The sequence below is a fragment of the Coregonus clupeaformis genome, chromosome 16 (genome assembly GCF_020615455.1).
Source record: "Coregonus clupeaformis isolate EN_2021a chromosome 16, ASM2061545v1, whole genome shotgun sequence".
In the NCBI taxonomy this organism is placed as follows: domain Eukaryota; kingdom Metazoa; phylum Chordata; class Actinopteri; order Salmoniformes; family Salmonidae; genus Coregonus; species Coregonus clupeaformis.
This window is the reverse complement of record NC_059207.1, coordinates 39,331,812-39,358,906: the sequence shown is the minus strand read 5'-3', so window position 1 is coordinate 39,358,906 and position 27,095 is coordinate 39,331,812. Positions and strand designations below refer to the sequence as shown.

The following is a 27,095-nucleotide window of genomic DNA, read 5'->3' as shown; positions in this document are numbered from 1 at the left end:
ACCGCTCCTGTCTCAGCCTCCAGTATTTATGCTGCAGTAGTTTATGTGTCGGGGGCTGGGGTTAGTTGGTTATACCTGGAGTACTTCTCCTGTTTTATCCAGTGTCCTGTGTGAATTTAAGTATGCTCTCTCTAATTCTCTCGTTCTCTCTTTCTCTCTGAGAACCTGAGCCCTAGGACCATACGTCAGGACTACCGGGCATGCTGACACCTTGCTGTCCCCAGTCCGCCTGGCCTTGCTGCTATTCCAGTTTCAACTGTTCTGCCTGCGGTTACGAAACCCCTACCTGTCCCAGACCTGCTGTTTTCAACTCTTAATGATCGGCTATGAAAAGCCAACTGAGAGACCTGAGCCCTAGGACCATACGTCGGGACTACCGGCCGTGGTGACTCCTTGCTGTCCCCAGTCCGCCTGGCCTTGCTGCTATTCCAGTTTCAACTGTTCTGCCTGCGGTTATGGAACCCCTACCTGTCCCAGACCTGCTGTTTTCAACTCTTAATGATCGGCTATGAAAAGCCAACTGAGATTTATTCCTGATTATTATTTGACCATGCTTGTCACTTATGAACATTTTTGAACATCTTGGCATGGTTCTGTTATAATCTCCACCCGGCACAGCCAGAAGAGGACTGGCCACCCCTCATAGCCTGGTTCCTCTCTAGGTTTCTTCCTAGGTTTTGACCTTTCTAGGGAGTTTTTCCTAGCCACCGTGCTTCTACACCTGCATTACTAGCTGTTTGGGGTTTTAGGCTGGGTTTCTTTACAGCACTTCGAGATATTAGCTGATGTAAGAAGGGCTATATAAAATAAAATTGATTGATTGATTGATTTAGCAGTATGCTTAGGGTCATTGTCCTGCTGGAAGGTGAACCTCCGTCCCAGTCTCAAATCTCTGGAAGACTGAAACAGGTTTCCCTCAAGAATTTCCCTATATTTAGCGCCATCCATAATTCCTTCAATTCTGACCAGTTTCCCAGTCGCTGCCGATGAAAAACCTCCCCACAGCATGATGCTGCCACCACCATGCTTCACTGTGGGGATGGTGTTCTCAGGGGTGATGAGAGGTGTTGGGTTTGCGCCAGACATAGCATTTTCCTTGATGCGATTTCCTCAATTTTAGTCTCATCTGACCAGAGTACCTTCTTCCATATGTTTGGGGAGTCTCCCACATGCCTTTTGGTGAACATCAAACGTGTTTGCTTATTTCTTTCTTTAAGCAATGGCTTTTTTCTGGCCACTCTTCCATAAAGCCCAGCTCTGTGGAGTGTATAGCTTAAAGTGGTCCTATGGACAGATACTCCAATCTCCGCTGTGGAGCTTTGCAGCTCCTTCAGGGTTATCTTTGGTCTCTTTGTTGCCTCTCTGATTAATGCCCTCCTTGCCTGGTCCATGAGTTTTGGTGGGTGGCCCTCTCTTGGCAGGTTTGTTGTGGTGCCATATTCTTTAAATTTTTTAATAATGGATTTAATGGTGCTCCGTGGGATGTTCAAAGTTTAGGATATTTTTTTATAACCCAACCCTGATCTGTACTTCTCCACAACTTTGTCCCTGACCTGTTTGGAGAGCTCCTTGGTCTTCATAGTGCCGCTTGCTTGGTGGTGCCCCTTGCTTAGTGGTGTTGCAGGGCCTTTCAGAACAGGTGTATATATACTGAGATCATGTGACAGATCATTGCACACAGGTGGACTTTATTTAACTAATTATGTGACTTCTGTAGGTAATTGGTTGCACCAGATCTTATTTAGGGGCTTCATAGCAAAGGGGGTGAATACATATGCACGCACCACTTTTCCGTTATTTATTTTTTTAGAATTTTTTGAAACAAGTTATTTTTTAAATTTCACTTCACCAATTTGGACTATTTTGTGTACAGTGAGGTAAAAAAGTATTTGATCCCCTGCTGATTTTGTATGTTTGCCCACTGACAAAGAAATGATCAGTCTATAATTTTAATGGTAGGTTTATTTGAACAGTGAGAGACAGAATAACAACAACAAAATCCAGAAAAACGCATGTCAAAAATGTTATAAATTGATTTGCATTTTAATGAGGGAAATACGTATTTGACCCCTCTGCAAAACATGACTTAGTACTTGGTGGCAAAACCCCTGTTGGCAATTACAGAGTTCAGACGCTTCTTGTAGTTGGCCACCAGGTTTGCACACATCTTCTATGGGATTAAGGTCTGGAGACTGGCTAGGCCACTCCAGGACCTTAATGTGCTTCTTCTTGAGCCACTCCTTTGTTGCCTTGGCCGTGTGTTTTGGGTCATTGTCATGCTGGAATACCCATTCACGACCCATTTTCAATGCCCTGGCTGAGGGAAGGAGGTTCTCACCCAAGATTTGACGGTACATGGCCCCGTCCATTGTCCCTTTGATGCGGTGAAGTTGTCCTGTCCCCTTAGCAGAAAAACACCTCCAAAGCATAATGTTTCCACCTCCATGTTTGACGGTGGGGATGGTGTTCTTGGGGTCATAGGCAGCATTCCTCCTCCTCCAAACACGGCGAGTTGAGTTGATGTCAAAGAGCTCGATTTTCGTCTCATCTGACCACAACACTTTCACCCAGTTCTCCTCTGAATCATTCAGATGTTCATTGGCAAACTTCAGACGGCCCTGTATATGTGCTTTCTTGAGCAGGGGGACCTTGCGGGCGCTGCAGGATTTCAGTCCTTCGCGGCGTAGTGTGTTACCAATTGTTTTCTTGGTGACTATGGTCCCAGATGCCTTGAGATCATTGACAAGATCCTCCCATGTAGTTCTGGGCTAATTCCTCACCGTTCTCATGATCATTGCAACTCCACGAGGTGAGAACTTGCATGGAGCCCCAGGCCGAGGAAGATTGACAACTTCTTTTGTGTTTCTTCCATTTGCGAATAATCGCACCAACTGTTGTCACCTTCTCACCAAGCTGTTTGGCGATGGTCTTGTAGCCCATTCCAGCCTTGTGTAGGTCTACAATCTTGTCCCTGACATCATTGGAGAGCTCTTTGGTCTTGGCCATGGTGGAGAGTTTGGAATCTGATTGATTGATTGCTTCTGTGGACAGGTGTCTTTTATACAGGTAACAAGCTGAGATAAGGAGCACTCCCTTTAAGAGTGTGCTCCTAATCTCAGCTCGTTACCTGTATAAAAGACACCTGGGAGCCAGAAATCTTTCTGATTGCGAGGGGGTCAAATACTTATTTCCCTCATTAAAATGCAAATCAATTTATAACATTTTTGACATGCATTTTTCTGGATTTTTTTGTTGTTATTCTGTCTCTCACTGTACAAATAAACCTACCATTAAAATTATAGACTGATCATTTATTTGTCAGTGGGCAAACGTACAAAATCAGTAGGGGATCAAATACTTTTTTTCCTCACTGTAATTTGTTAGCTTCTTTCTATTCTGTGGCTTCATGAAATAGCAAACATAATGTGAATTCAGCGATTACATTTGTTTACTTCATCTTTGTGGTTCCCTGATGAAACAGTAACATCCATTAGCCTACTGTAGTTAGGCTTAGCCAACCTGTACTCTATGGGTTGAATAGATTCCAAGATCCGGACAGCAGCTCGTTCTCGACACTGTGTGCACCCATATGCGTGCTTAAATCTACACCAACAGTGACGTATAGCACTGCCCACCGGGTGAAATGGCGTGAAAATAATGTGTACCCAGCTAGTACAACTCAAGGAAATCACTTGGCTATCTGCTGTCTTGAGTCTGACATGGTACCACGTTCTATGCCCTGTCAACATAATCGGACAATTGGGACATAGAACGTTAATCAATTAATTATTAAATCAATCAATTAATGAATTATTATGAGACATTCATTGTTCAGGTGATTGAGCCTGCAAGGCTAATTCAGGTGTCAAAAGATTCTCTATAGCTGAGACTGAACAGCTTTCTGTGACCTCGCCCGCATGCATGCAGGTAGCTTAGTGGTTAAGAGCGTTGTGCCAGTAACTGAAAGGTCGCTGGTTCTAATCCCCGAGCTGACTAGGTGAAAAATCTGTCGATGTGCCCTTGAGTAAGGCACTTAACACTAATTGCTCCTGTAAATCACTCTGGATAAGAGCGTCTGCTAAATGACGTAAATGTAATGCATACTCTCCTTCAACACACTGTGACGCCAGATATATCTAAAACTCAGACAGGAACGCTTTGATAATCTTAGGCAAACACACTCTCATATCTGAGAAGCAAATGTGTCCAATAAACAGAAGCAACACAGGTAGTCAGATGAACGCCTAAGTGGAATACATTTGGAAGCTCAATGACCTAACAACCTAAAGGATGAATGAAAAGCCTTGTATATTTTGGTAGATTTTTGCTGGGAATGTAACCTTTGGTTCATGTACTGAATATCTATTGGATATCTCTATCCTCTATTTCTAAGAATATCTCTATCTACTAACTAGATGGAGTGAAATGTCGCTTTGCTCACCATAAATGATTGATAGGTTTGTCAGCACTGTGTACTGGGAAGAGGCAATAAGATGAACTATGAAAATACCACATCAAAACCAAACATGAAAAGGATTTATCGTTCACAATAAAAAAATTGGGCGATGGAGAGAGTGAGGATTACAGCAGTTGCTCACTTGACAAATGATCCGCTGCCTCAGTCACAGTGACCTTTGGCAAGGTCATGACATTAAAGCTGTAGCATAGAAGAGGAGGGAATGGAAGTGGAACTGACAGCGTTTTAGCAACATAAAATCGTATTAAAATGCGTTCATATACACCCCCAGGAAGAATGACACAATTATTTGTATTTTTTACATTTTCTGACAAGCGAGCCCTTAGAGAAGGTAATTCACAAATTCATAGAATGTTTGGGAATAATGTAGAGTAAGGCATTTGTGAAAATTCTATAGAAATATAGAGTGGTGTAAAAAGCACCCAATTGTCATTCTTGAGTAAAAGTAAAGATACCTTAATAGAAAATGACTCAAGTAAAAGTGAAAGTCACCCAGAAAAATGCTACTTGAGTAAAAGTCTAAAAGGATTTGGTTTTCAATATACTTAAGTATCAAAAGTAAATGTAATTGTTAAAATATACTTAAGTATCAAAAGTAAAAGTAAAAGTACGAATAATAAAAAAAATCCTTATATTAAGCAAACATTTTACAGACTCCAACACTCAAGACATCATTTACAAACAAAGCATTTGTGTTTAGTGAGTCTGCCAGATCAGAGGCAATAGGGATGACCAGGGATGTTCTCTTGATAAGTGTGTGAATTGAACCATTTTCTGTCCTGCTAAGCATTCAAAATGTAACGAGTACTTTTGGGTGTCAGGGAAAATGTATGGAGTAAAAAGTACATTATTTTCTTTAGGAATGTAGTGAAGTAAAAGTAAAAGTTGTCAAAAATATAAATAGTAAAGTAAAGTACAGATACCCAAAAAAACTACTTAAGTAGTACTTTCAAGTACTACTTAAGGGTGTCCACTGCGCCACTTGGGTGTCTCCCGAGTGGCGCAGTGGTCTAAGGCACTGCATCGCAGTGCTAGCTGTGCCACTAGAGATCCTGGTTCGAATCCAGGCTCTCTCGTAGCCGGCCGCGACCGGGAGACCCATGGGGTGGCGCACAATTGGCCCAGGGTAGGGGAGGGAATGGCCGGCAGGGATGTAGCTCAGTTGGTAGAGCATGGTATTTGCAATGCCAGGGTTGTGGGTTTGATTCCCACGGGGGGGCAGTATGTAAAAATAATGTATGCACTCACACTGTAAGTCACTCTGGATAAGTAACAAAAGCGTAACTTTAGATCATTAGAATGAACGCATTCGCCAAAAGCCACCTGAATGGATTTCTGCAAATATGTAAATACCACGGGAGTCCTCCTACATTTGAGAACTTTACAGTCCTACTGATCAAACAACCATGAAAAGGTAGGCTCTCTCCCTCAGTTATGCACATCAACAACTAATGATAGCCAGAGCGAGTTGAACTAAAATCTAACGAGTGAATATTAGATAAACCCTCAAACTTTTTCAGCTAGTTAGCCGTCAAAATTGCACTGATAAACGATGGGGAATAGTAGCCTGCTCGTCCTTCTTCAGCTCGCCTGCCAATGCATGCTTGTCCCAACCCACGTTTTGACAACTAAATGGGAACTTGCCTGCCCGCCCATTCAGTGTTGCCAACTCCTCAGTAAGGAAAGTAGCTATTGGCATTGTCACCTAATTTGCATAACTGGCCATGTATGTGTAATTGTGATGGACGCTGTAGGAGAGAGGAATAACGTCGTGGGAGAGACAAAAGGTGAGTAAAAAACACCCTACATTTACATCCTGCCCTGAATGTAAGCCAGGGCGGGATCAGCCAGCGGCGGCTTCCCGCATGCGCGATTCATTTGCAGTATGGACGCGGAGGGGTGAGCATCTCCTGCTCTGACTGCAGCTGGGAGGGACTGCTGCGCGAGGACTGGGCCGCCTGTGAGTGCTTTGGGACGGGGGTAACAAAGCACCCGCTGCTCGTTGAGAAGAGTAAGAACGATACGTGCTTTCACGTCAGAGTCTCCAAAAGTCTCCAATAACACCAGAAAAAGTTGCTAGATTTGTCGCTAGTCGCTTTTTTGAAAATGTGTCGCTATAGGGGTCTGAAAACTAGCTAAATATAGCGACAAAGTTGCTAAATTGGCAACACTGCGCCCATTTGATCGATGCCAAATACATGTGATTACCAACTACGGGTGCGTTCGTAAATTGCTGTGTGCTCTGGGTCGTTCGTAAATTCAGAGCGTTGTCAGATTATCTGTACGTAAATTCAGAGCGTTGTCAGATTGTCTGTACGTAAATTCAGAGCATTTCGCTCTCGGAGCGTTCAGAGTGCACACTGCACTATGACACTGGACGCTCTGGCCGAGGAGTAGGTTTGATCCGAACGTTCGTCACAACGGCAGTCAAGCACCCAAGCTAACTGGCTAAAGATGGCTAGCTTGCTAACTACTTCCAGACACAAATGAGAGAACACCTAACTCTGACCATTTTTCTCACCCTAGCAGAGCTGGTTAGGCTGTTTACATGTTATCTAGAGCATTAGTGGCTTAACTGTGCTGCTGGCAACAATTTAATTACTTTTTTGCAGACATTTACTGACACCGGTCATATTCAGCAGGTGTTGGGCGTCTGTAAATTAATCTGTTTTTCTGCGCTCTCTGGCACACAGACGAGAGTGCTCTGAAATCGGAGTAGATCGGAGTAGATAGCCAGAGTGAATTTACGAACGCAAGAGATATGCTGCCTGGATAACAGTTGTTCAAGTTCAGCATAGCTAGTTATCTAGCAAAGCGATTCACATTTCTTACTAGCTAAACAAATTACACCTCATCTCTAGCTGTAGCCACCGAAACACGATATGAGAGAGATAAGTCGGTCACTCACCCATTCCTCCAATGACATGACATTTTATTAATGGAACCCCCTGAGTCAATACATGTTAGAATCACCTATGGCAGCGATTACAGCTGGGAGTCTTTCTGGATAAGTCTCTAAGAGCTTTGCAAACCTGGAATATACAATATTTGCCCATTATTCAAGTTGGTTGTTGATCATTGCTACACAGCCATTTAAGTCTTGCCATTGATTTTCAAGCCGATTTCAATCAAAACTGTAACAAGGCCACTCAGGAACATTCAATGTCGTCAATCAAAACTGTAACAAGGCCACTCAGGAACATTCAATGTTGTCTTGGTACATACCTCCAGTGTATATTTGGCCTTAAGTTTTAGGTTATTGTCCTGCTGAAAGGTGGATTTGTCTTCCAGTGTCTGTTAGAAAGCAGACTGAACCAGGTTTTCCTCTAGGACTTTGCATGTGCTTAGCTCTATTCCTTTTCTTTTTATCCTAAACAAATCCCTAGTCCTTGCTGATGACAAGCACACCCATAACATGATGCAGCCACCACCATGCTTCAAAATATGAAGAGTGGTACTCAGTGATGTGTTGTGTTGGATTTGCCCAAAACATAATGCTTTGTATTCAGGACAAAAAGTTAATTTCTTTGCCACATTTTTAGCAGTATTACTTTAGTGCCTTATTGCAAACAGGATGGATGTTTTGGAATATTTTTATTCTGTACAGGCTTCCTTCTTTTCACTCTGTCATTTAGGTTAGTATTGTGGCGTAACTACAATGTTGTTCATCCATCCTCAGTTTTCTCCTATAGCAGCAATTTAACTCAGTAATGGTTTAAAATCACCATTGGCCTCCTGAGCGGATTCCTTCCTCTCTGTCAACTGAGTTAGGAAGGATGTAAGATTTGATTTATGATTGTATTTTTTTACAATGCAAAACATCCACATACAAACGACAACATACATACAGACAAACACAAACATCCACAACATAACCCCTGCCCAGACCCACCTGCTCACACCGCCATCTCCAGCGCCCATATCACTCTCTCCCACATGGCCTCAAACTTCACCATTTTGTTTCTCTCCGTCGCCCACACACTTTCAACATTTAGATAATAAATCATTTGACCTTTCCATTGTGTTAATGATGGAGGATTGGTTGATTTCCAGTTTTTAAGTATATGTTTTTTCAAGATGATTGACAAGAAAAGTATTTGTCCAACCCATTCGGTATCTCATTGCACCCTCATATGCCATGTCTTGAAATATGCAGACAGACGGATTAAAAGTACATTTACATTGTACTACTTCTGACAGCCAATAACTTTTGGACTTTATAGCATTCCCAGAAGGCATGGATTATTGAGTCATTGTTAGTTTTATACTTAAGACATGACTCTGCCGTTGTGCTGTAGAATTTATGAATTTTCTGTAATCAATTCTATACATTAGTTTATACTGGATTAAGCGTACATTTTCGTTAGCTGTCATTTCATTAGTTATGTTCCAACATTCCTTCCAATATCCCTCCAATATCAGTTATTTTTAAGTTTTGGTTCCAGTAGTTTGTATTTTTCTTGAAGAGTTTATCAGTTGGATAGGCTCTCAGCAATGTTTTATATAGAAATATATATCTTACCTATCATATTTGTCACGCTCTGGTTCCGGGACGTTGTGAATGAACCAGGGTGTGTTTGTTTTGTTGGGTATTTGTTGTGGGGTTGGTTGTAAGGGTGTATTCGGTTGGTTGTGTTTTGGGTGTGTTAATTGTGGTGTCGTGTGACTCCCAATCGGAGGTAACGAGTGTCAGCTGTCGGCTCGTTATCTCTGATTGGGAGCCATATTTATTCTGTCTGTGTTCTCATGTGGGTTGTGGGTTTTTGTTCCAAGTTTAGTCTTTGTTACTATTGGACTTCACTTTCGTCTTTTGTTTTGTCTTGACGTGCTTTTCTAATTAAAAGTCATCATGTTCACTCGCAACGCTGCGCCTTGGTCCGCTTATTTAGACGATCGTGACAATATGAATATCCTTTTCTGACTCAAATAGGGTTCCCTCATGATTACTCTGATGTCCAAAAGATTTGAAATCGAAATGTCTTGATATTAAACTTTTAAGTTGCATGTATTTGAGAATATCAACAATGGTCAGTCCAAAATTGCTTTTTAAATCTGTCATGGAAATACATTCATTTCCTATTATTTATACCCCTCAAAGGGATATTCAATGTCTTCTTTAAAAAAAAAATACCTATCTACCAATAGGTGTCCTTCTTTGCAAGGCATTGGAAAACCTCCCTGGTCTTTGTTGTTTAATCTGTGCATGAAAGTCACTGCTCGACTGAGGGACCTTACAGATAATTGTATGTGTGGGGTACAGAGATGAGGTAGTCATTTAAAATTCATGTTAGTTAGAGTTAGTCCATGCAACTTATTATCTGACTTGTTAAGCACATTTTACTCCTGAAGTTATTTAGGCTTGCCATAACAGTGGTTGAATACTTATTGAGTCAAGACTTTTCAGCTTTTCATTTTTGATTAATTTGTTAAAAATTCTAAAAACATAATTCCACTTTGACATTATGGGGTATTGTGTGTAGATCAGTAACACAAAATCTAAATGTAATCCATTTTAAATTCAGGCACTGTAAATAATATGTACCGCATGCTATGGCATGGACTGCACCTTTTACATTGTTCATCTATTCAACAATTGAAATTCATAATTAATGGGGAAATACAGTTATATAATTGTCTGTGACCCCTGTATGTATCACATGATGATGAACTACACAGTTGTTTTAAATGGTTCTTACCTGTGTCCTGTCTGAACTGGTGCATGGACTGCAGGTCTATGACGTAAGGGGCCAGCTGGGCATCCACCTGTCCAAGGACTACAGTCCCCCGTGCATCCCCCTTCAGTACGTTCTCTATGTGGTGACACGTTGTCGCGCTGTAGGGCCGCCAGCGCCCATGTTCGTTCAGCCACTCCCACACCACCACCCGGGCCAGGTTCTGAGGGGGGTAACCCAGCCCGTTGACCGACACCAGCACCCCAGAGCCCGGCCGTGCCATTGTCCCACTATGGTAATCGTGGTTCAGCTGCTGCTACTACGGCACAAGAAGACCACTGCTACCCAGCAGGTCACCAGAGATGCCCAAACATTTCTTCTTCTTTTTTAAAACAACAATTACAACTGTGAGGTCAGCAGTAACTCTGATAGTCCTCAGTCAAATTGTGGTGTTTCCAGGGCACAGGTCCGGTGCAGTCTTTTGGTTCACTCAAGAAACTCACTGTCTTACTGAAGGTGTTTTCTTCACTGCAGTTTTGAGTTCTTCTTTGATCAGCGTCTTTTTAAAATGCCAAAAGCAGCTAGGCTCCCTCCTCTTGTGGTGTGATGTGTTTGAAGTGGCAGATGATGTTGATGCTGATGAGCTTTGCAAAAGTACACAGCCGGAGCAGTCTCAGAAAACCCCAGCAGAATGAACATGGGATATACACTCTAAATCAGACAGGAGACAGGAAAATATGTGTGATACAAACCTGATTGAAAATGCACATTGGTAGAATTTGTCCTGAGCTGATTTAAAAAGGAAATCTCACCATGTATTTTAACTAAAGGGGAAGAATGCCAACAATAACCATATTAAACAGATTATCATTTAAATACATTAATAGGATACCATCAACACTTGCAATGTTATTACCCCATAATAAGCATGCTGCTGCAGGAGCATACATTCATTGCGTAGTGATTTCTAGGTAGTATGGTGACACAATTTAATCTGTTATGAGCATATTTATCAACTGCAGGGTTTCCCAAACTCAGTCACGGGGCCTCCCATGGGTGCACGTTTTGGTTTTTGCCCTAGCACACGTGTCAAACTCATTCTACGGAGGGCCGAGTTTTCGCTCCTCCCTTGTACTTGATTGATGAATAAGGAACTCCCCTCACCTGGATGTCTAGGTTTTAATTGAAAGGCAAAAGAAAAAAGACACTACGCCCTCCATGGAAGGAGTTTGACACCCCTGCCCTAGCACTTCACAGCTGCTTTAATCAATAACTCACTATCAATTTTGCCCTAGCACTACACAGTTGATTAAAAATAATCAACTCATCATCAAGATTAGATTATCTGAATTAGCTGTGTAGTGCTAGGGCAAAAACCAAAACGTTCACTCCTGGTAGGCCCCAGGACCGAGTTTGGGAAACCCTGATCAACAGCAATTTAAGGATGATTGGAGTCAATCATGCCATGGATGTAGCCTACACAAAGCAACACCATCCGCCTGGGGATGAATATTGTAATACCATGTCTTGGCAATACTGGACAATCATGATCCACACACTGCTCATCGCGTAGAACGGGTGGGGGGTGGTTTGGGATTTAATTACTACATCTTATGTCTTCATCATTTGCAATCATTTGCACTATATTCCTCAATGGTATACAATATTACCGAGGTCTCTATACCGATATTTTGCATTCCTATTCAGCTCTCAAGCGTTTGTGTGGAATATAATTATAGCCTAATCCAAAACATATTACTGAGATCTTAATTCTAAATAAAAAATATATAGGCTATAGACGTTAAAGCACCATTTTCGCTGGACTCGATAAACCATTGTAATAATCGAGGTTAATTGTTCGAATCCAGTGGAGTTTGCGTTGACAGATTCCGGCAAAATAAACACAGGTGCAAAATGTAATCATAGGTTGTAATCTAGGCTGTAACGCATAAAGCAGGCATACTTACAAATGTTGTCTTCTATTATTCAGGACAGCAGCGTTATTCAAGCCTGCAATATTTCCTCCTTTAAAATTACAAATAAAAATACATTTCAGATTATGGATAACCTCACAATCAAGCAGTGCATCGTGTTATTTCCAATTATTTGCTATGTTTTGTTTTGTGCATCTAGGTTTATCGAAACTCCGACAGTCTGCTATGGGTAAACAATAAAACGCATGCCCCAATTACAATCATCCGAACGTTAGAGGTGCAGAACCATTCTTGCTGTAGGACTGGTCTGGTGTTTTCCCCTTTGATGTATTAAATGAATTCGCTTATACACTGAACATGCAAAAGTGGTCCAAAATTACGCACAAAGGTCCACGAGCACCTGTGATGCAAATCTCTACCGTACCCTTCGCTACGCGCGTAATCGCTTAGAGTTGTGGAAAATGCAGAGGATGTTGCGTCGCTGAAGTGAAAATGAGTCGACCGTGAACAGTCTATTCTAAAAACAGCTTAATATTGATAGCATGTAAATGAATGAAATCAACTATATAAGCCTATTTATTCACCAAATGTTAAAAATCATTGCATGAACGATTTGATCTGAGGGCTTCCGGTGAATTTCATTAGGCTACATTCGGTAGACCCGACACTGGGAGAAAAGCCTACGCGGTGTGCACATAACAGCACTGGACTGTTGCTCCACAACCCTCAGTAGCATCGTTCTGAAAGCGACAAAATAGATAAAATGGGATTGTAGGCTATAGAGAGATAGACCTAACAGAAAGACCAGTCTCGCGGCAGAGGATACTTCTACGCATGAATTGAGTTATGAACTTGACTTTATTATAGTGTAGCGAACCTTGTCTAGGTAAGCCTGTTACGACCTCCCCCAAAAGGGTTAATACTTATTGAAGCAGTGGTTAGCAGGTCTGCCTACGGGCTGGGATACATGGGTTCGAGACCTGCAAGGAGCGTTACACTGTAGCCGTTTGTTAAAATTGCTACATTGTTAGGACAGTGCCTTGGGGGCCATCAGAGAGGCGGGCACACGTGAGGGATTTGGTATAGTGCAGTGTGAGGGACTTGGTCCAGGCCATATCCCAAATTGAGCACTAAACCCTATGTACTTGAGAGGATTTGATGTGTGTAATATGGTAAAAGCTCCACCTCGTCCTCTGACAGGCTAAGTGGAAGTTTCACCATATTGCTTATACCAACAAATCCTTTCAGATCTCCACAAGTGCATAGGGTGTAGATTTGGGATTGGGCTATAGTGAAGCGTGAGGTACTTGGAAGTGGAGTGTGGTGACACGCTCTCCCGAATGCCTAGATCATTATAGCCTATACACTCACCTTGTCCCCAGGCTATTGCGCACAGTGCGTGTCTGGGAACAAGATTACCTACACAGACGAGGGTCTGTCTGTATTACAGTGTCTCAGAGTAGGAGTGCTGATATAGGATCCGTTTTGCCTTTAAGGTCATGATTAATAGGATTAGGCTATATGGACAGGAGGGGACCTGATCCTAGATCAGCACTTGTGGTAATGTGCCTCCGGTCGATGGTTCAAGCCTCACTCTGTTCCGCACCCTGTTCGCCACCTTGATGGCAGTGGTGGGACTATTTATGGTTTCCCAAACTTTCGTTGGAAGTGTGCCCCTGTTTGCTCCTCTCTCTCTCAAGTGTGCCCCTGTTTGCTCCTCTCTCTCTCTCTCTCACACTCTCTCACACTCTCTCACTCTCTCTCTCTCTCTCTCTCTCTCTCTCTCTCTCTCTCTCTCTCTCTCTCTCTCTCTCTCTCTCTCTCTCTCTCTCTCTCTCTCTCTCTCTCTCTCTCTCTCTCTCTCTCTCTCTCCCTCCGCTTCGAAAAATGTAACCTACTACAGTCTCCGCTAAGAGGTCTGGAGCTATATGTCAGGACGTAGTCGTGTACTTGCTCTGTAACACCATGGTTACATGGTTCAAGCCCTGCTCTGGCTGTGTCTCCTCAATCACTACGCCTATTTGTTCTATCCCTGTATGCTGTATTTAGTCTTTTGATATAAATATTTGGCGTTGACAGTCTGTACTGATAGTATAGTGACATCTTGTGTCTAGATATGGAAATATGGACCATAGGTAAAAACTTCCGTAAGTATTTCAATTGGATTGATCCTAAGTAATGCAATAATGCAATTATGATTTGCGCTTATTTCACTCAAGTAATTGTACATTCAGAGTTTCCATGTTCAAAACTGCTCACAATTTCATCCATCCTATAAGCTGTCTCTCCACATCTTTCAACCTTCTATGATACAATATGAGGCACTGTTCTGCCTAGAAATAATCCATAGAAAATGCAGTAGATCGACTAGATGAGCCAGTCCTGTTCTTTTTTAACATAAACAATGCAACAGTAAACATGTCATCCCCCACGAATGATGCAGCCCCCCTTATTTTAGTTAATTACTATAAGCTCCCACCTTGGGCCAATCAGTGTAATTTTGTAAATGCCAGATCTCTATGGCAAGACGTATCATTCACCCAGGTTTCGTCAAAATTGGGCCAGTGCTGTCTTAGATATCGCGTGTGACGAATGCACTGACAGAGACAGATCCACAGTCCCTTCCCGATTTCATCGTAGGGGACAATAAAATACACGAGAATGGAGCAGGGGTATGAGGTATTTGAGGTAGATATGTACATGAAGGCAGGGTAAAGTGACTAGGCATCAGGATAGATAATAATAAGAGTACAAAAAGGCAACAGTAAACATGTAGTCCCCCACGAATGATGCAGCACCCCCTTGGGCCAATCAGTGTAAGTTTGTAAATAGCGGATCTCTATGGCAGAGCATTCGTCTAAATCTGGTGTCTGAGATATCGCATTAAAAATATATATATATTTCACCTTTATTTAACCAGGTAAGCCAGTTGAGAACAAGTTCTCATTTACAACTACGACCTGGCCAAGATAAAGCAAAGCAGTGCGATAAAAACAACAACACAGAGTTACATATGGTTACATATGGGGTAAACAAAACATAAAGTCAAAAATACAACAGAAAATATATATACAGTGTGTGCGAATGTAGTAAGTTATGGAGGTAAGGCAATAAATAGGCCATAGTGCAAAATAGTTACAATTTCGTATTAACACTGGAATGATAAATGTGCGAAAGATGATGTGCAAATAGAGATACTGGGGTGCAAAATTTGCAAAATAAATAACAATATGGGGATAAGGTAGTTGGGTGGGCTAATTTCAGAATGGCTGTGTACAGGTGCAGTGATCGGTAAGCTCCTCTGACAACTGACGCTTAAGAGTCTCCAGCTTCAGAGATTTTTGCAGTTCGTTCCAGTCATTGGCAGCAGAGAACTGGAAGGAATGGCGGCCAAATGAGGTGTTGGCTTTGGGGATGACCAGTGAGATATACCTGCTGGAGCGCAGACTACGGGTGGGTGTTGCTATGGTGACCAGTGAGCTAAGATAAGACGGGGATTTGCCTAGCAGTGATTTATAGATGACCTGGAGCCAGTGGGTTTGGCGATGAATATGTAGTGAGGGCCAGCCAGGGCCAGCCAACAAGAGCGTACAGGTCACAATGGTGGGTAGCATATGGGGCTTTGGTGACAAAACGGATGGCACTGTGATAGACTACATCAAATTTGCTGAGTAGAGTGTTGGAGGCTATTTTGTAAATGACATCACCGAAGTCAAGGATCTGTAGGATAGTCAGTTTTAAGAGGGCATGTTTGGCAGCATGAGTGAAGGAGGCTTTGTTGCAAAATAGGAAGCCGATTTTGATTGGAGATGATTAATGTGAGTCTGGAAGGAGAGTTTACGGTCTAACCAGACACCTAGGTATTTGTAGTTGTCCACATACTCTAGGTCAGACCCGCCGAGAGTAGTGATTCTAGTCGGGTGGGCGGGTGCAAGCAGTGTTCGGTTGAAGAGTATGCATTTAGTGGGCAAGTTGCAGGTGCAGAGCTGGTGGCCGGGGTAGTGGTAGCCAGGTGGAAAGCATGGCCAGCCGTAGCAAAATGCTTGTTGAAATTCTCGATTATTGTAGATTTATCTGTGGTGACAGTGTTTCCTAGCCTCAGTGCAGTGGGCAGTTAGGAGGAGCTGCTCTTATTTTCCATGGACTTTACAGTGTCCCAAAACTTTTTGGAGTTAGTGCTACAGGATGCACATTTCTGTTTGAAAAAGCTAGCCTTTGCTTTCCTAACTGATTGTGTATATTGGTTCCTGACTTCCCTAAAAAGTTGCATATCGCAGGGGCTGTTCGATGCTAATGCAGTACGCCACAGGATGTTTTTGTGCTGGTCAAGGGCAGTCAAGTCTGAGGAGAACCAGGGGCTATATCTGTTCTTAGTTCTGCATTTTTTTTATGGGGCATGCTTATTTAAGATTGAGAGGAAAGCACTTTTAAAGAACAACCAGGCATCCTCTACTGACGGAATGAGGTCAATATCCATCCAGGATACCCGGGCCAGGTCAATTAGAAAGGCCTGCTCGCTAAAGTGTTTAAGGGAGCGTTTGACAGTGATGAGGGGTGGTCGTTTGACCGCGGACCCATTACGGACGCAGGCAATAAGGCAGTGATCGCTGAGACCCTGGTTGAAGACAGCGGAGGTGTATTTAGAGGGTACATTTGTCAGGATGATATCTATGAGGGTGCCCATGTTTACAGATTTAGGGTTGTACCTGGTAGGTTCGTTGATCATTTGTGTGAGATTGAGGGCATCTAGTTTAGATTGTAGGTTGGCCGGGGTGTTAAGCATATCCCAGTTTAGGTCACCAAGCAGTACGAACTCTGAGGATAGATGGGGGGCAATCAGTTCACATATGGTGTCCAGGGCACAGCTCGGGGCTGAGGGGGGTCTGTAGCAAGCGGCAACAGTGAGAGACTTATTTCTGGAAAGGTGGATTTTTAGAAGTAGAAGCTCAAACTGTTTGGGCACAGACCTGGATAGTACGATAGAGCTCTGCAGGCTATCTCTACAGTAGATTGCAACTCCACCCCCTTTGGCAGTTCTATCGAGACGGATAATGTTGTAGTTGGGGATGGACATTTCTGAATTTTTGGTGGCCTTCCTAAGCCAGGATTCAGACACTGCTAGAACATCATAGTTGGCGGAGTGTGCTAACGCAGTGAATAACTCAAACTTAGGGAGGAGGCTTCGAATGTTAACGTGCAAGAAACCAAGGCTTTTACGGTTACAGAAGTCAACAAATGATAATGCCTGGGGAGTAGGAGTGATACTGGGGGCTACAGGGCCTGGGTTAACCTCTACATCACCAGAGGAACAGAGGAGGCGTAGAATAAGGATATGGCTAAAGGCTTTAAGTACTGGTCTTCTAGTGCGTTGGGTACAGAGAAAAAAAGGGGCAGATTTCCGGGCATTGTAGAATAGATTCAGGGCATTATGTACAGACAAGGATATGGAAGGATATGAGTACAGTGGAGGTAAACCTAAGCGTTGGGTAACAATGAAAGAGATAGCATCACTGGAGGCACCGATTGAGTCAGTCTCCACGTGTATGGGGGTTGGGACAAAGGAGCTATCTAAGGCAGGTTGAGCTGGGCTGGGGGATCTACAGTGAAATAGTACAATAACAAATAACCGAAACAGCAATAAGCAAGGCATATTGACATGGGAGAGAGGCATAAAGCAATCACAGGTGTTATTCGAGAGAGCTAAGACAACAGCTGGTAATGGCGACAAAGTTTGGGCTGAGGCTAAACATAAACAGGATGCGGTACCGTAAAAAGGAACAGGCCAGCAGGCATCAGCTGTGTAGTTGAGTTATCATAAGGTAAGGTGAACAGCAATAGGAGAGTTTGGAGGTAGTTCGGGGGTTGCTATAGCACTGGCGAGCAAGACGCCACGGCTAGCGTGTGCTAGTGGGCCGGGACTAGCAGATGGATCTTCGTGGTCGACGTCGTAACGGGAAGCCTGTTGTAACCACATTAACGATTTCGTCGGCGGGGCTCCGTGTCAACACTAGGAGGTCCCGTCCGGTTGACAGAGAGGTAGATAGCCGGGTGATGGGCCTGGCTCTAGGATAGCTCAAGGCTGATTAGCCAACAACAATGTCCATTTGGTTGCTAGCTAGCTGTGATTATCCAGTGTTAAAGGTCCAGTGATTCAGTGATTCCGGCATAAAAAAAGATATGTTCTGGGTCAATAACGCACTGTGCAGACAGTGCAGACTGGCCGATAATAGTCCAGGATAGAGCTGGCTGGTAGGTAGTGCAGGCCACGGACAATGGTGAAAAACCGCTAACGGTGGCTAATAGCAAGTAGCTAGTTAGCTGGCTACTCCCGTCCGGTAGACAGAGAGGTAGATAGCCGGGATATGGGGCTAGCTCAAGGCTAACTGGTGCTTGCTTCGGGGGCAGTGGTGATTAGCCAAACAGCAACATCCATTTGGTTGCAGCTAGCTAGTTGCAATCCGGTGATAATGTCCAGTGATTCAGTTATTCCGGCAGAAAAATCAGATGTTCTGGGTGAAAACTGCTAACGGTGGCTAATAGCAAGTAGCTAGTTAGCTGGCTAGCTAGTATCAACTGGAGATTCTAGATAAAAGGTAAGTCAATAATAGAATCTGTTCCACATTGAGTAAGGTGGGTTGCAGGAAAGTATATTTTGTAGAAGGATGAAAAGTGTGATAGGGAAATATGTACGAAAAATACAAAAAATACAAAAAAACAGGCTATTTACACAGAAACACAACAAAGAACACGACCACACTGCTACACCATCTTGGATCATCCATGGGTTAGCTAGGCTCATCTCCCTGAGCATGTGCGCCAAATATCAGCACTCTGAGTCAAACAGATGAAGATATAAACATGTGCCCATTATAGCGCCACCGTGTGGTCGATATGAATGTTCTTTCATATACATGGGTTCGCTGACAAAGTCACTAAAAAGAAACTGCCATGTGGGGAAACATAAGTGGTTCGTTTCATCTTGTTATTGATACCATGTCTTGTTTTGAGGTGTTTTGACTGATTTCATGTCAATGCTAATATGGCTAAAATTAGCTAGCTAGCTAACCAACAACTGTAACGATGTATTTACGTTTCCAATAAACATTGGAGACGAAATATAGTTTACATGTTGTCAACAATCTAAGCCAACCCCGTCTGTTTTGCCCCATAGTTGCACACGCCTCGGTTTTGTTGCTAAACAACCAACCTGTCTATGTTGAGTCTTGACAGTGTTTGCAACATGTGTACCAAATTGTGTTACAATATGAATATCCTTGACTGATTTTATATGCATTTACTGTTGAAGTCGGAAATTTACATACACCTTAGCCAAATACATTTAAACTCAGTTTTTCACAATTCCTGACATCTAATCCTAGTAAAAATTCCCTGTCTTAGATCAGTTAGGATCACCACTTTATTGTAAGAATGTGAAATGTCAGAATAATAGTAGAGAGAATGATTTATTTCAGCTTTTATTTATTTAATTACATTCCCAGTGGGTCAGAGGTTTATATACACTAAATTAGTATTTGGTAGCATTGCCTTTAAATTGTTTAATTTGGGTCAAACGTTTCGGTAGCCTTCCACAAGCTTCCCACAATAAGTTGGGTGAATTTTTGGCCCATTCCTCCTGACAGAGCTGGTGTAACTGAGTCAAGTTTGTAGGCCTCCTTGCTCGCACACGCTTTTTCAGTTCTGCCCACACATTTTCTATAGGATTGAGGTCAGGGCTTTGTGATGGCCACTCCAATACCTTGACTTTGTTGTCCTTAAGCCATTTTGCCACAACTTTGGAAGTATGCTTGGGGTCTTTGTCCATTTGGAAGACCCATTTGCGACCAAGCTTTAACTTCCTGACTGATGTCTTGAGATGTTGCTTCAGTGCACCAGTCCTTCCTGCAGCAAAGCACCCCCACAGCATGATGCTGCCACCCCCGTGCTTCACGGTTGGGATGGTGTTCTTCGGCTTGCAAGCAACCCCCTTTTTCCTCCAAACATAACGTTGGTCATTATGGCCAAACAGTTCTATTTTTGTTTCATCAGACCAGAGGACATTTCTCCAAAAAGTACAATCTTTGTCCCCATGTGCAGTTGCAAACCGTAGTCTGACTTTTTTTATGGCGGTTTTGGAGCAGTGGCTTCTTCCTTGCTGAGCGGCCTTTCAGGTTATGTTGATATAGGACTCGTTTTATTGTGGATATAGATATTTTTTGTACCTGTTTCCTCCAGCATCTTCACAAGGTCCTTTGCTGTTGTTCTGGGATTGATTAGCACTTTTCGCACCAAAATACGTTCATCTCTAGGAGACAGAACGCGTCTCCTTCCTGAGCGGTATGACGGCTGCGTGGTCCCATGGTGTTTATACTTGTGTACTATTGTTTGTACAGATGAACGTGGTACCTTCAGGCGTTTGGAAATTGCTCCCAAGGATGAACCAGACTTGTGGAGGTCTACAATATTTTTTCTGAGGTCTTGGCTGATTTCTTTTGATTTTCCTATGATGTCAAGCAAAGTGGCACAGAGTTTGAAGGTAGGCCTTGAAATACATCCACAGGTACACCTCCAATTGACTCAAAATGTGTAAATTAGCCTATCAGAAGCTTCTAAAGCCATGACATCATTTTCTCGAATTTTGCAAGCTGTTTAAAGGCACAGTCAACTTAGTGTTTGTAAACTTCTGACCCACTGGAATTGTGATACAGTGAATTATAAGTGAAATAATCTGTCTGTAAACAATTGTTGGAAAAATGACTTGTGTCATCCACAAAGTAGATGTCCTAACCGACTTGCCAAAACCATTGTTTGTTATAAAGAAATTTGTGGAGTGGTTGAAAAACGAGTTTTAATGACTCCAACCTAAGTGTATATAAACTTCCGACTTCAACTGTATGTGGCAGACCACACCCATGTGAATGATTATTGGTCAATAGCGGCCATGTTGTTTTAGGTACTAGTCTGGAAAATATTGCTTTGAGAGACCTTTGTCCATAGAACCACATTTGGAGCGATTTCAGTGCCAACAGAAATTGTATTTGATTTTTTATCATTTATAATTTGTATTAGGATATCGAATTTTCAATGTAATATTTTTGAATATTTAATTAACAAATTTAAACATTGAATTCATAAATTGAACTTTCATGATTTGAAACTGAATTGAATTAATATTGCATTCAGTTTTAAAATACTCTGGAGCATGGATGTGCCTTCTGTTCCCCTCTTTAATCTTGCTCTTGTTACTGACTGGGTTCGAACCAGGTCTCCTGCATGTCACAAGACTGTGTTAGCCCACTTAGATAAAGCCCATAGGAGTTAGTTCAAGAAGCTAACACAAGTCTTCAAGTCTCCAGCAAGGTTAATTGAACCACCTGGGTTACATTACACCTCCCCTTTGACCTCATACTCAGAGATCACGGCACCAATATAACTGACTGGGTTCGAAATCAGGCCTACTGCACAACAACAACACACAAGCAGAAGGATCTGTGCACCTCATTTAATTGGAGCGCAACAGAGGTGGTTTGGTGATCCATCCATGTGATGAGTAGCATCATAATTACCAGACTGATTACCGTGTGTAGCAAACCATTCATGTAAGCTCGCGGGATCAAGCCGCTCGCGAGGCTATGTGATGAGCAACCTTGGTTGAGACATGAAGACGTGGTTGTTTGACTGACGGGGTTCTAACCCATGTCTCCTGTGCACCAGACAATGCAACTTTTAAGATCTCAGACAAGATACAGTGGCTTGCGAAAGTATTCACCCCCCTCTGCATTTTTCCTATTTTGTTGCCTTACAACCTGGAATTAAAATAGATTTTTTGGGGGGTTTGTATCATTTGATTTACATACCACTTTGAAGATGCAGAATAATTTTTTTTGTGAAACAAGCAAGAAATAAGACCAAAAAAAACAGAACTTGAGCGTGCATAACTATTCACCCCCCCCCAAAGTCCATACTTTGTAGAGCCACCTTTTGCAGCAATTACAGCTGCAAGTCTCTTGGGGTATGTCTCTATAAGCTTGGCCATCTAGCCACTGGGATTTTTGCCCATTCTTCAAGGCAAAACTGCTCCCGCTCCTTCAAGTTGGATGGGTTCCGCTGGTGTACAGCAATCTTTAAGTCATACCACAGATTCTCAATTGGATTGAGGTCTGGGCTTTGACTAGGCCATTCCAAGACATTTAAATGTTTCCCCTTAAACCACTCGAGTGTTGCTTTAGCAGTATGCTTAGGGTCATTGTCCTGCTGGAAGGGGAAACTCCGTCCTAGTCTCAAATCTCTGGAAGACTGAAACAGGTTTCCCTCAAGAATTTCCCCGTATTTAGCGCCATCCACCATTCCTTCAATTCTGACCTTCCGATAAAAAACATCCCCACAGCATGTTGCTGCCACAACCAAGCTTCACTGTGGGGATGGTGTTCTCGGGGTGATGAGAGGTGTTGGGTTTGCGCCAGACATAGCGTTTTCCTTGATGGCCAAAAAGCTCAATTTTAGTCTCATCTGACCAGAGTACCTTCTTCCATATGTTTGGGGAGTCTCCCACATGCCTTTTGGCGAACACCAAACGTGTTTGCTTATTTATTTCTTTAAGCAATGGCTTTTTTCTGGCCACTCTTCTGTAAAGCCCAGCTCTGTGGAGTGTACGGCTTAAAGTGCTCCAATGGACAGATACTCCAATCTCCACTGTGGAGCTTTGCAGCTCCATCAGGGTTATCTTTGGTCTCTTTGTTGCCTCTCTGATTAATGTCCTCCTTGCCTGGTCCGTGAGTTTTGGTGGGCGGCCCTCTCTTGGCAGGTTTGTTGTGGTGCCATATTCTTTCCATTTTTTTATAATGGATTTAATGGTGCTCCGTGGGATGTTCAAAGTTTCAGATATTTTTTTATAACCCAACCCTGATCTGTACTTCTCCACAACTTTGTCCCTGACCTGTTTGGCGAGCTCCTTGGACTTCATGGTGCCGCTTGCTTGGTGGTGCCCCTTGCTTAGTGGTGTTGCAGACAATGGGGCCTTTCAGAACAGGTGTATACATACTGAGATCATGTGACAGATCATGTGACACTTAGATTGCACACAGGTGGACATTATTTAACTAATTATGTGACTTCTGAAGGTAATTGGTTGCACCAGATCTTATTTAGGGGCTTCATAACAAAGGGGGTGAATACATATGCACGCACCACTTTTCCGTTATTTATCTTTTAGAATTTTATTTTTTTATTTCACTATTTTGTGTATTTTGACTATTTTATATGAAATCCAAATAAAAATCCATTTAAATTACAGGTTGTAATGCAACAAAATAGGAAAAACGCCAAGGGGGATGAATACTTTTGCAAGGCACTGTATTCTTCACACGAGCGTGGTCACCGAAACACCTTTGTTACACTTCACCCCCTTCCTTGAAGAGACCCATCCAAGTCATAGGACCAATACCTAGGCTTTAGCTCAACTGTCTAACACAGTCCTAACACAGTCAGTCACATAAGGACTACCCTTGCCTGAGACTTGAAAGCAGGGGTGAACTGAGACCAAAAATCGGCCCTGGCATTTCTAACACATTAGCCCATTATTTTCCTTGAGGCCCCCATTATTATTAGCCAGATAATTATAATTTTGCATAAAAAACAGGCCCACTGGGCTAAAAATGGACCAACCCATCTGGCATTTGCCCAAAACGCCAGATGGCCAGTCTGCCCCAGCTTGAAATTAGACTATGTCTAACACATCTTCAGGTCTCAGGCAAGGTTCTCATCACATAAGCAAGGATCACCAAACCACAGGAGTAACCTTGCAGACTTGTATCTGCATTAAACTTAATATGTACTATTGAGTGATTTCAGTGCCAGCAGAAATTGTATTTGAATTCCATATATATAATGTAGAGATTGTTGTTTATTACATATCTTGCCGCTAGAGGTCACTCATTCTCTGCTTCACACATCCATCAGGTTCCTTGTGTCTCTGAAAGGATGACCTCTGCTGGATGTAGAGCAGACTCCTGGAGAGAGGGAATTAGAACGCATGTACGTGTCAAAGGCGGGATCTGAACCCGGGTCACCCAACTTAGGCAGAGGGTGACACAGATTTGGAAGTTGCAGGCAGGGCTACATCACGAGATTGTGAGCCCGACTCAACATCCCCTACATTCACCCTCCTTTGACCCGACCTCCTCCCCCGCAAGAGAACGTCCTATAGTTGGGCACCATAGTCACGGGCGGGATCTGAATCTAGGTCAATAGTTGCAAAAGCACACTGTGTAATGAATTACCTGTTTCCAGTGGCAACCTCATTCAGGGCAGGTGAATCATTGAGTTACAGTGGGGGAAAAAAGTATTCAGTCAGCCACCAATTGTGCATGTTCTCCTACTTAAAAAGATGAGAGAGGCCTGTAATTTTCATCATAGGTACACGTCAACTAATCACATGGTAGGATTTTTTATGAATTTATTTGCAAATTATGGTGGAAAATAAGTATTTGGTCAATAACAAAAGTTTCTCAATACTTTGTTATATACCCTTTGTTGGCAATGAGACAGGTCAAACGTTTTCTGTAAGTCTTCGTAAGGTTTTCACACACTGTTGCTGGTATTTTGGCCCATTCCTCCATGCAGATCTCCTCTAGAGCAGTGATGTTTTGGGGCTGTCGCTGGGCAACACGGACTTTCAACTCCCTCCAAAGATTTTCTATGGGGTTGAGATCTGGAGACTGGCTAGGCCACTCCAGGACCTTGAAATGCTTCTTACGAAGCCACTCCTTCGTTGCCCAGGCGGTGTGTTTGGGATCATTGTCATGCTGAAAGACCCAGCCACGTTTCATCTTCAATGCCTTTCTGATGGAAGGAGGTTTTCACTCAAAATCTCACGATACATGGCCCCATTCATTCTTTCCTTTACACGGATCAGTCGTCCTGGTCCCTTTGCAGAAAAACATCCCCAAAGCATGATGTTTCCACCCCCAAGCTTCACAGTAGGTATGGTGTTCTTTGGATGCAACTCAGCATCCTTTGTCCTCCAAACACGACGAGTTGAGTTTTTACCAAAAAGTTCTATTTTGGTTTCATCTGACCATATGACATTCTCCCAATCCTCTTCTGGATCATCCAAATGCACTCTAGCAAACTTCAGACGGGCCTGGACATGTACTGGCTTAAGCAGGGGGACACGTCTGGCACTGCAGGATTTGAGTCCCTGGCGGCGTAGTGTGTTACTGATGGTAGGCTTTGTTACTTTGGTCCCAGCTCTCTGCAGGTCATTCACTAGGTCCCCCCATGTGGTTCTGGGATTTTTGCTCACCGTTCTTGTGATCATTTTGACCCCACGGGGTGAGATCTTGCGTGGAGCCCCAGATCGAGGGAGATTATCAGTGGTCTTGTATGTCTTTCATTTCCCTAATAATTGCTCCCACAGTTGATTTCTTCAAACCAAGCTGCTTACCTATTGCAGATTCAGTCTTCCCAGCCTGGTGCAGGTCTACAATGTTGTTTCTGGTGTCCTTTGACAGCTCTTTGGTCTTGGCCATAGTGGAGTTTGGAGTGTGACTGTTTGAGGTTGTGGACAGGTGTCTTTTATACTGATAACAAGTTCAAACAGGTGCCATTAATACAGGTAACGAGTGGAGGACAGAGGACCCTCTTAAAGAAGAAGTTACAGGTCTGTGAGAGCCAGAAATCTTGCTTGTTTGTAGGTGATCAAATACTTATTTTCCACCATAATTTGCAAATAAATTCATTAAAAATCCTACAATGTGATTTTCTGGAAAAAAAAATCTCAATTTGTCTGTCATAGTTGACGTGTACCTATGATGAAAATTACAGGCCTCTCTCATCTTTTTAAGTGGGAGATCTTGCACAATTGGTGGCTGACTAAATACTTTTTTTTCCCCACTGTACATTAGAAGGCTCAATGTAATAGGCCACAGATAAAATGATGTCAAATCACGTTATATCTACCGTAGCTTTGATTGGACTGATCATGTCAACATCATACTTTCAAAATCTTTGCTAGCAATCTAGAAAATGAGTCATCATCATGCATCAAGTCAGCAATCTACTGGCAAATCCTTTTCAATCCTTGTCATATGAAGATAAATTATAGATAAAATGTATCGGTGCTCATCAGCCATTGGACATAAACATGACACAACAAGTTGGAAATCGCAAATTCAACAAGGAGTGCTAAGGTGCCACTGCAGCCCCGAGTTCGATCCCAGGCTGTGTCACAGCCGGCTGTGACCGGGAGACCCATGAGGCAGCGCACAATTGGCCCTGCGTCATCCGGGTTAGGGGAGGGTTTGGCTGGCCGGGATGTCCTTGTCGCCTCGTGCTCTAGCGACACCTTGTGGCAGGCCAGGCAACTGCAAGCTGACTTCGGTCAACAGTGTTTCCTCTGACACATTGGTTCGGCTGGCTTCCGGGTTAAGTGAGCAGTGTGTCAAGAAGCAGTGCGACTTGTCTCTCGACCTTCGCCGAGTCCGTAGGGGAGTTGCAGCGATGAGACAAGATCGTAACTACCAATTGGATATCACGAAAAAGGGGATAACGCCATGGGCCAGAAGAGTTTGAATACATTGGCCATGCTGTCAATCCAGCATGACTTCTGCCGCATTCAAAACAATTGGAAACTCTGAACTGGGAAATCTCAGACATCAGTGAGTTCAAGACAACTGGGAACTCGGATAAAACTAGCTCCGACTGGGGAAAATACAGAAAATAATTTTGAACGGTCATCCAACTCGGAATTCCAAGTCGGGATTTCGGGCCTCTTTCTAGAGCCCACAAGAAGGACTGCCGTGCCACCTTCCTGTTCAAGTAAGCACAGCACAACAAGTTGAGTCCAAAAATGTATTGTATGCTGCTGCATAAATGATGTAATATGCCAGGGAGATATGTATACTGTAGCTAAGAAAGTAATACTAAGTATGTTGTTTAGTAAGCTGTTAGTAGCCCATGTGCCTCACCCTAATAATTTGGTCCCTTTCCCCCTCATAATTTAGCCTACTGTTCTGA

General features: G+C 43.0%; 1 protein-coding gene across 1 annotated transcript in view; it reads right to left on the bottom strand.

The window, feature by feature from the left end:
• LOC121584770 (E3 ubiquitin-protein ligase DTX1) overlaps positions 1-12,770 on the bottom strand; it is a 93,386-nt gene extending 80,616 nt beyond the window's left edge. Inside the window, exons 1-3 of the mRNA XM_041900872.2 lie at positions 12,468-12,770; positions 12,117-12,174; positions 10,174-10,860 (exon numbers count right to left, since the gene is read on the bottom strand). Of these exons, the coding sequence (XP_041756806.1) occupies positions 10,174-10,432 (259 nt within the window). The 5' untranslated portion in view covers positions 10,433-10,860; positions 12,117-12,174; positions 12,468-12,770. The remainder of the gene's footprint in view (positions 1-10,173; positions 10,861-12,116; positions 12,175-12,467) is intronic.
• Between the last annotated feature and the right edge of the window lie 14,325 nt (positions 12,771-27,095).